This window comes from Monomorium pharaonis, chromosome 5, assembly GCF_013373865.1.
Source record: "Monomorium pharaonis isolate MP-MQ-018 chromosome 5, ASM1337386v2, whole genome shotgun sequence".
Lineage (NCBI taxonomy): Eukaryota > Metazoa > Arthropoda > Insecta > Hymenoptera > Formicidae > Monomorium > Monomorium pharaonis.
The window spans coordinates 2,208,023-2,217,071 of NC_050471.1; the positions used below are offsets into that span (position 1 = coordinate 2,208,023).

The window sequence follows — 9,049 nt, forward strand, 5'->3', positions numbered from 1 at the left end:
CATTTTTACAATTGGCGCATCGATAGGACGCCGTAAGAGAGCGACAGCTGCAGGCCGAAATCCGCAGCTCTCTCTCGAAGAGAGAAGGGAAAAGAAATTCGTCATGCGTTTTGCGCCCTCTTGGAAAATGTCGCGGTCGACGAAAGGAGATTCGAACATTTGTGTCATTTATAGGTTTAGGTTTGTATTTATCGATTTTAACCTTAGAAAAAAAGTCTATTATTGTTATTCTTATGTAATAATAACACTATAATATTCTTATAGTTTGATATTTTTTAAAATATTTGTTTATATTCTTAATAATGTATACATATTCTTATACATTATATATCCCTAGTAACATATAATATATTGATGTAATATTGAGAAATAATATAAAGATAATATTTCCAACATCCATCTAATATTGTACAGTAGATGCTTTATTCTTATTTAGCATATTTGTGTAAGCAGTAACAATATTGGTTCAACATTGGGCCAATGCTAGATTATTCAATTTTTCATATTGGACATTAATTGCAATATTTTATTATCAATATTGACGTTACATTGGAAAAAGATTGGCCAGTATACTCCCAACATAACCAATGATTAGCCAATATTAGCTAATATACTGCCAATGTATTTTTCTACTAGGGATATATATATATATATTTTTTTTTACTTGATTCTCTTATTCTTTATGGGCAAAATTTTTATTTTTCTCTTTCTGCTTTTTGTCTAATTGTTAAATTTTTAATCTATAATGCAGCAGAAACCTATACATGTAGATGAAGAAATTGGATCAACAGATTTGCTTAGTACATTCGTACATTTGTGACAACTCCCAAATCTCTATACAGACCAGAGTGTGTTATCAGAGAGTAGACTAATTTTAATATTTCTGTTGAGTGTTTCTGATAACTCAGGCTTCATATAACCTCGAGGAGAGACCGAGGCATATATAACCTACCAACTGGTGAGACTTGTATAACAAAAAAAAAGGATTGAATTTTTTTGACATGGAATTCTCTTTTTCAATTTTACTTAAGTATATTATCATAATTCATGTAATTTTTTTCTGTACAGATTGCAACTGCACTTCTGAGTTGTGTTATCATATCTTCGATATCTGTTATTGGAATATTTGATTGTCACACCTGTGCTTGTTAAATGTAAATAAAGGATTTTTGCCTCTACAGCATTCGGAATACGGTACGATTTTCTATAATTATAAAATTGATGGTAAAGGAGAAAAAATTATTAACTAATGCATGTGTCAGCAGAACTTTTAACTTTAATGTATATGTATTTTGATATTATTTGTGCTTTCCATCAAGAAAAATTTGTATGAAGAGTATTGTAACTAAGTTGAATATTATATATAAATGTAAAGGAATATAGAGGAATTATATATAAATTTAAATAAAATAAAATAGTAACAGAATTATAATAGTAACAATTGAATTAGGTATCAAAAATTATATATATATATATATACAAACAGAATATAGAATAAAATTATAACAGAAAATAGCAGTTATACTTACTTGATAATTAAGAATAAGCAACAAAGAATTAAATGGTTATAATATTTTGTATTTCCATAGATACCTGAAAAGATGGGCTGGATGTTAGAGGTAGCGAAGATGTTTCTCTATATATCGTTTCCTGTTGGAATATTTCACTATGTCAATCAGCCAGCTTATTTTGAGGAGTATGTAATAAAAGCAAAACAGGAATACTATCCACCTGAGAGTAAACAGGCATATGAGGAGGTGGAAAATTTTATTCGTGATTTTAATTCTACCATGGAAAAGAAACGTTTGGATGAAATGGAGAGTAAAACCAGAAAGTGAAGAAAATATACTGTAATATTTCTAAGAGAGTGATCTGTAATATATCAGTAGTGAAATTTATTATTTTTTTGTAAAGATGAAGATATCGAACATATCTTTAATTTAGTTAGTAATTAATAGAAATAAAAATATTGATGATGGCTTTTAATTCTAACATCTTCCTATATTAAAAAAAATTCTTAAATATTTAATTTATAGGAAAATTAATTTTCAAGCTTGTTTCTATTTTTTAAATATCTCTTAATTCTCGGCATTTGTTATTTTTTGTAAAGTATTATGATGTGCTTATTAGAAATTCATTTAATTATACAATTATATTTATTTCTTATGTTATGTAAAAAATTGTTTTATTATAAAGAATAAATATATATAATAGAATATATTACATCAAAATTGTTTTTTTTTCTATGTTTTTGAGAAAATAATTATATATAATTATTTATGAATATATATCTTATAATAAATATAGTTTACTACCAACAAATAAATTTTACGACGTTTAGGAGTATCAGTAAGTCTAGGTGGCGTTTAATCCTCACGAAACGAAGTAAGCAGCGGCGTCGTGATACCTTCCTCATAACGAACGAGAGGGTCACTATGCTAGTAACATCTGTGTAATTAACCCGCATGTCACTTCCAATGAGCGGAATGTTTTGCTAATGTAAACAAAATGGTTTAAAATTGCTTGAAGTTCCGACAAAAACACGCCCGTTGCCGTCTTTCCGGGATACCCTGTGCACTCGTCACCATGTGGAAGTGCCACAAATGCGGGAAGCCCGTTTACTTCGGTGAGTTTTCGCTATTCACAACTTGTCGAGGCGGCGGCGTGTTCTCGCTCTGATAAGTATCACCCTAATCGCGTTTCGGAGCGGAGCAATCGATTTACCTCATTACGGGAGTAACATCGTGGTTGTCGTACGTTGAACGCTTTGCATTGAATAAAGTAAAAATTACATTTGGAGCAGAATTCTATTGTCTATTTGATTGTTTATAATATTTGAACTCTGTATATTTTACATTACAAAATAACACCTGAGCCTATTGATAATTTTATAACTCGTATGAAGGGAATTTAAATTTAGAACGAGTGATTTGAATAAATGGATCAATGTATTTTCAGCTGAACGTAAACAGTCTCTTGGATATGACTGGCATCCAGAATGTTTACGATGTGAAGAATGTGGAAAGCGATTGAATCCTGGGCAACATGCTGAGGTAACGCAAGTAAAACTGTTATTATATTCTTTTATAAATTATAGAACAATATAAATCAATGTGTGTGATTGTAATATATGTTCTGCTACTATATTAAAATCAGCACAAAGGCGTACCTTACTGCCATGTTCCTTGCTATGGAGCTCTATTTGGACCTCAACTATTTGGCCACGGCACAAGAGTGGAATCACATACGAGTTTTGGAAAAAAGGAGAGTCGACCATCTTTACCAAGGTAAATTCAAATCTGATATAATTTACAATGGCAAATATAAATTTTTCATTAAGACAATTATTTCTCATTTTAGATATTTAGTAGTGTATTTAAGATAGTGTATTAAGCAGTATTAAAATAGTGTTTAAATTTTATAATTTAACAACGAAACAACTTTATTTTTCTTTATAATTTAATGTTTATTACTAAAAATTTTTATAGTGAATTTGAATGAACGTACTAATGTGCATTTATGCACTTAGATTGCTCTACAGTGACTTTAATGTGCACCAATATGCGTTAGTGCAGTTCAATTAAATTCACAATTAAGTAGAAAATAAAAAAATCTTTGTTTAAAATAAAATAGTATAATCACATAGAAAAAAAATGTTTCTCTGAAAAAAATAAATTTAACATTAACAATTAAATATAATGTAAAATAATAGTAATAATAGAACAGAGAGTGGGCCTTAAACGAGACCTAATCTCTGGCACTCAGACTGACTCCATTGTGTCTCTTTGCTTATCAGCATTTATATAATTTTTATTAAAATTAATATGTCATAAGTTTTCAAAATTTGCGCTATAATCCTAGTATAATATAAATTTCATCCATTATCACAAAATTGTAACATTTTTATATAAACAAATTTGTTTGAAAAACTACAATTTTTTCCACAGAAATACATTAGTTAATTTCCTTTTACCGTCTTAAAAATGCTAATGTTTTACTTATGTCATTTTTCTATCAACGGAGCGATATTTCTAAAGCGTCACATGTGCGACAGGTAGCTTAATTATCGAGTGGCAATGAAGAGATGGTAGACATTACATTAGTAATCAATACTTGAAACTGATGGACATTTAATTTTGAGCACTGATTTAAATCTTTTTCTAAAAGTAAATATTTTTATTAGATCACATTTGGAATCCAAGCTGAAAGTTTTTAATCAGTATTATGAAGGTAAAAGTGGAGGAATTCGAAGTCGCGAGGTAAAGACTTTTTGAAACATTTGTATTAAGATTTTATTATAAAGAATGTTACAAACAAGTAATGATTTGAAATAGGTCAATGGAAGATTGATATTAGAAGGTGCATTGAGAATTTATTGGGGAGTCCGTGGCGTAATTCACCTGAAGGAAGATGATGATCAACGCACAGTGGTTACTGCACGAAATAGAAATTCATGCAGGCATAGTGTTTCTGAGGTTTGTCATTATTTACTTTAGATCCATTTGCACCAATTCAAATCTAATGCTTAGAACTAGAAAAAGATAAAAAGTAAGTTAAACTGAGATTAAAGTTAAGTTACATTAATGCCTTAGACTTTAACACACATAATAATGGTGTATTTATTTATTGGATTTAATTGTAGGATATTGAAGACGAAGATAAAATAGATGAACTATCTAAGAGCACGTCAGACAGTAGTGTGGAAAATAATGCAAAATCTGCTCCAACATCGCCCGATCATTTAAAGAGCCTCACTCTACCCATGAAATTAGATGTCAAGAACATGGAATGGGATGAGCTGGACGAACTCCTACAGGTATTATTTTTAACACTTTTAACATTCTTTAATATTACGAATAGATAAACTTGAAAATATGATTGTAGGTTGAACGGAAGGTTGAGGATGGTAACAAATTATATCAGACGATGCCTGAAAATCTTCCATCAATAAGCTCACAATCCAGTGTGGATACACCACCACTCTCATCTCAATCAAGTCTCGATCGATCAGATTCCCGCGACAATTCAGAAACGAGCAGTCCCAATCATCAGACTACTAACCGAGATAATGACAGCAGCTTGAATAGTACGCCAACGCACAGCATAGACAGTTCTTCCAGTACAGACACTCCTGTTTGTAATTTAGGAGCTTCCAATCGAAATGGTACACTTCGAAGAGCAGAGTACTTTGACAATTTGGAGAAGAACACGAGCAATAAATCGATTAGCACGGACGACAGCTGGATCGAAAAAGGTCTAAATCGATCGTTATCCGGTCCTGATTGTCTTCAAAGACACAGAACTGACAGTGACACGGATTCGGTGAATTCTCTGCAATTCAGAGAGGACGACAACATGACTATGTCTACAGACAGCGGGCTAGAGGTGTTACATCGCGAATTTATTACATTGATTCAGCATTTTTAAGTGCATGTCGATTAATCTATTTTGATTGCAGCTAGATGGCGTTGTTTTGCGTCGCAAACAAGGCTCCACAGCGATCAGACGACGTCCAGGTGGCAGACGCCAATCACGAAGCCGATTACGACGTCGTTGCTCGATCAATGGTCACTTTTACAATCGAGAGACCAGTTTCTTCACGCCGCCTCACGGTTCACAAATGTCCGTTTGGGTAACGAGTCTAGTTAATACCCAGGAAGTTATTAATCTTATGTTGGACAAATACAAAGTCGATGCAAAGTCCGATAACTTTGCATTATTTGTAGTTCGCGACAATGGTGGTAAGAAAACGGTTATTTTTTGAGAAATTGAAGTTTACTTATACGCGATTATATTTTCCTTCACTATGTGCAATTTGTATTGTCTTCAGAGCAAAGAAGACTTAAGGACGACGAGTATCCTTTGGAAGTTAGAGTAGTTCTGGGTCCACATGAAAACGTTGCACGATTGTTCCTGGTCGATAAGCTGTCCACACCTGAGATCAGCTCCGATGTCGCTCAGTTTCTCAATCTATCTTTAGCAGAATGCCATGGTATATTACAACGTTATCACTACGAAGAAGAACGTCAGATTCTCATGTTGAAAGAGAAGTGAGTACATGGACAGCAATTTATGTCAATCAGTATCTTATGTATAATAATTTGAATATTATATTATGTAAATTCAAATATTTCAGATACAAAGAGATGCGAAAAAGAATAAAGCAAAGAATGGAGGAGCTAAAAGTTCGATTATAGGTAGATTGACGAATAAATGTGCGTACACATATGGATAGCCACGCAATTATTTTTATAAGCTTAAAAATTTCTTCGTAAAAAGATATTCATAGCAGTAATCTATAATTCATACCAGATAGGTATGCACTGCAGTAACATGACACAGTCTATGACATAAACTACATAAAGCATTTTTTTAAGTATTGTATAACATCCCTGCATTTTATTTTTATTTGTAACTTAACATTTTGTTATTACGTTTACTTTTGTTTTAAATTTCTGTTGCATTTATTCTATAATCGTTATATATATAAATGCTATTAATTAGGATGCTTTAATATGGACAAAAGGAAATCGAATCTCTAGTGATTTTATATTAAATTTTCACGTTTATCGGAGATGACAATATGTGATAGACGTAATATATGCGAAGTATATATGTTATTCTTATATCTTGTTATACAAATAATTTCTGAGTAATTAACGAAAAATGCAGGAATTTTCAATTTATTTTGTATTGTAAGCAAGGCGATTAGGAATTTGAACATTAATGTATAAATTGTCATTACTGTAATAGTTAATGTTTAATAAATTTTATAAGCAATTAATAATAATTACTTATAAAATTAATTAAAAATGAATGAAGATTCGAGAAGAGCTACATTCGATGTTTCTCTGCATGAATGTTATTTATAATCACACATAAAATTCTACTGTCACAATGGATAAAACATTGTGTTTTATCGTAATTTTTCCAGCATTCCGACATCTCGATGCAGTGATAAAAAGTAATGAAAACGTATTTTTATATCGGTTTTTAAAGGAGATCTGTTTAATGCGAACGAGAAGTCATTTTTATCTAATAGATGTCGATAATAACTGTTAAGAATTTAAAGTCTTCTATCCTTTGCATGTCAACGTGGTTCAGGTATAAGTTCAGGTATAAATGGATATACACATTATGTATTCAGAGCCGTACACAATTGCTGTCAGATATTCTGATATTGTAATCCGGGACTATTGTTATGCGAAACAAATTGCAGGGCGCAAAACAAAATGCCGCACGCAGCAATTAATCGTCAGAATATTGTAACGCGCCGCGAATCTATGGAATCGCCGTTTCAAGCTAGTCATGTTTCACGCTTAGTCACTGATATCGATTGCATCCATCCCATTTTCACCTAGAGGCCAAAAGCGGCATATTGTATACTGAGCCACGTTTACGTACATTACAAAATACGTTGTATATGCTCTCGATCTGCCAGTTTAGAATAATTATTATAATGAGTACTCCACGCGTAATAAAGATATATATATATATATATATATATATATATATATATATAAAATTTAGTATATTTGCAGAAAATTGTATTAAAGGATTATAATAACCTCCTAGAACATAGGCGGCTTTTACTAGCAGTAAAGAAATGTAATCATATAACGATTAACAAAACAGATTATTGTGACATTAGAATAAGTTCGTCAATTCGACCCAAATCAATCGTTTTCTACTGCTGGACAAATATATACATGGATGTATATATTTCTTCTATATGCCCCCCGATTAGCAAAATACTCCAAAATAACCATGACATGTTGAGTGTGTTTTGCGCTGAAAAGGAATAAAGTATGAAATTGAAAGTAAATGTCTGAGCATGAAATATTGTAAAAAAAAATTTAACTGGATTGATGTGTAATACCGTTGACAGAATAATAAAGTAATATGGTTGCTTCTTTTATACGTACATATCTTTGTTTCATTTCTTGGATTTGTGAAAATAAAGTAAATTACCAAGTTTTTAATTAAAAAATATCTTTGAATTGACTTCACAAGAGCAGAGAGATTTAAATTTTTTTATACAATAAAAGTACGTACAAAAAATGAAGAGAGAGCAAAGTCAATTTTATAATAATAAAATTTTTTGTTAGCATAAAATTGCTATTTAATCTTTTCGTTTTTTGTACATATTTTTATATTAAGTAAAAGAATTTTGAATACTCTATAAAACCAGTTTAAAGATATCTTCTAATAAAAAAATGTCTAATTTACTTAAGGATTAAAGTATATGTACGATTAATAATCCACGAGTCCATGTCCATGAGTAATTCCCATTTAGAATTACCCATTACGTTCTTGAAATGAATCTTTCCTTAAGAATAGCGGGGAATACATCAAAGGGAAGAACATCGATATAGGCTTAAGTGAGATTGGACAGAATGTATTTATTTATCTTTAAAGTGTACGTAGAGTAAAGTAGATCAATGCAATCGTTATGAGTAGTATCGAATAGTAATTGTCATACGAGTTGCTAGGAACGAGTATGCATACCCACAACACCGAGGAGCTTCAGCCGCTCTTTTTTTTTTCTTATTTTTTGTTTGCACGACACTGATATACATTAAACGTTACAAGATAGCAATAACGATTATCACCGCGCCAGACATTCCATCATCATATCAGCATTATCATCATCATCATTATCACCATCATCATCGTCGTTGTCATCATCATTTCATTATCATTGACGTTATCATAGTTACCTTACAGCCACAGAGCTTTATTACACGACTTACAATTCTTTGGCATCTCGCGGTGGACACCGGATTCAACAACAACGTACTACATACACGCGCAGACGCTCGCACCCGCAGATTAAAAATATCACAAAAAACGCGACGCGTAATTACGTAATAACTAACGTAGCCCCGTTGTGTGAGATTTGTAGAATTAATTGATTCGCGATCGAATCGCCCGCCGAGTCAAGATCCGCCGGCATTTTTTTTTTATTCTATTTTTATTGAATATTGGGTGTAAATTCGAGCTTTTATATACGCATCCGCCGGAAGTTACAAATTTGTAACGATCGCTC

General features: G+C 31.6%; 2 protein-coding genes across 2 annotated transcripts; both read left to right on the plus strand.

The window, feature by feature from the left end:
• The first annotated feature begins 51 nt into the window (after window positions 1-51).
• On the plus strand, window positions 52-1,986 carry LOC105840897 (protein PET100 homolog, mitochondrial). Its single transcript, XM_012665830.3, has 4 exons — window positions 52-180; window positions 752-958; window positions 1,069-1,194; window positions 1,590-1,986. Exon 4 carries the CDS (start codon window positions 1,602-1,604, stop codon window positions 1,836-1,838), a length of 237 nt encoding a protein of 78 aa, XP_012521284.1. The 5' UTR covers window positions 52-180; window positions 752-958; window positions 1,069-1,194; window positions 1,590-1,601; the 3' UTR covers window positions 1,839-1,986.
• Window positions 1,987-2,254: 268 nt separating this feature from the next.
• On the plus strand, window positions 2,255-7,413 carry LOC105833070 (ras association domain-containing protein 2). The gene is made up of 10 exons (XM_012674915.3): window positions 2,255-2,626; window positions 2,959-3,053; window positions 3,157-3,287; window positions 4,184-4,259; window positions 4,335-4,475; window positions 4,643-4,816; window positions 4,885-5,385; window positions 5,459-5,741; window positions 5,831-6,050; window positions 6,137-7,413. Exons 1-10 carry the CDS (start codon window positions 2,587-2,589, stop codon window positions 6,195-6,197), a joined length of 1,722 nt encoding a protein of 573 aa, XP_012530369.1. The 5' UTR covers window positions 2,255-2,586; the 3' UTR covers window positions 6,198-7,413.
• The last annotated feature ends 1,636 nt before the right edge of the window (window positions 7,414-9,049 follow it).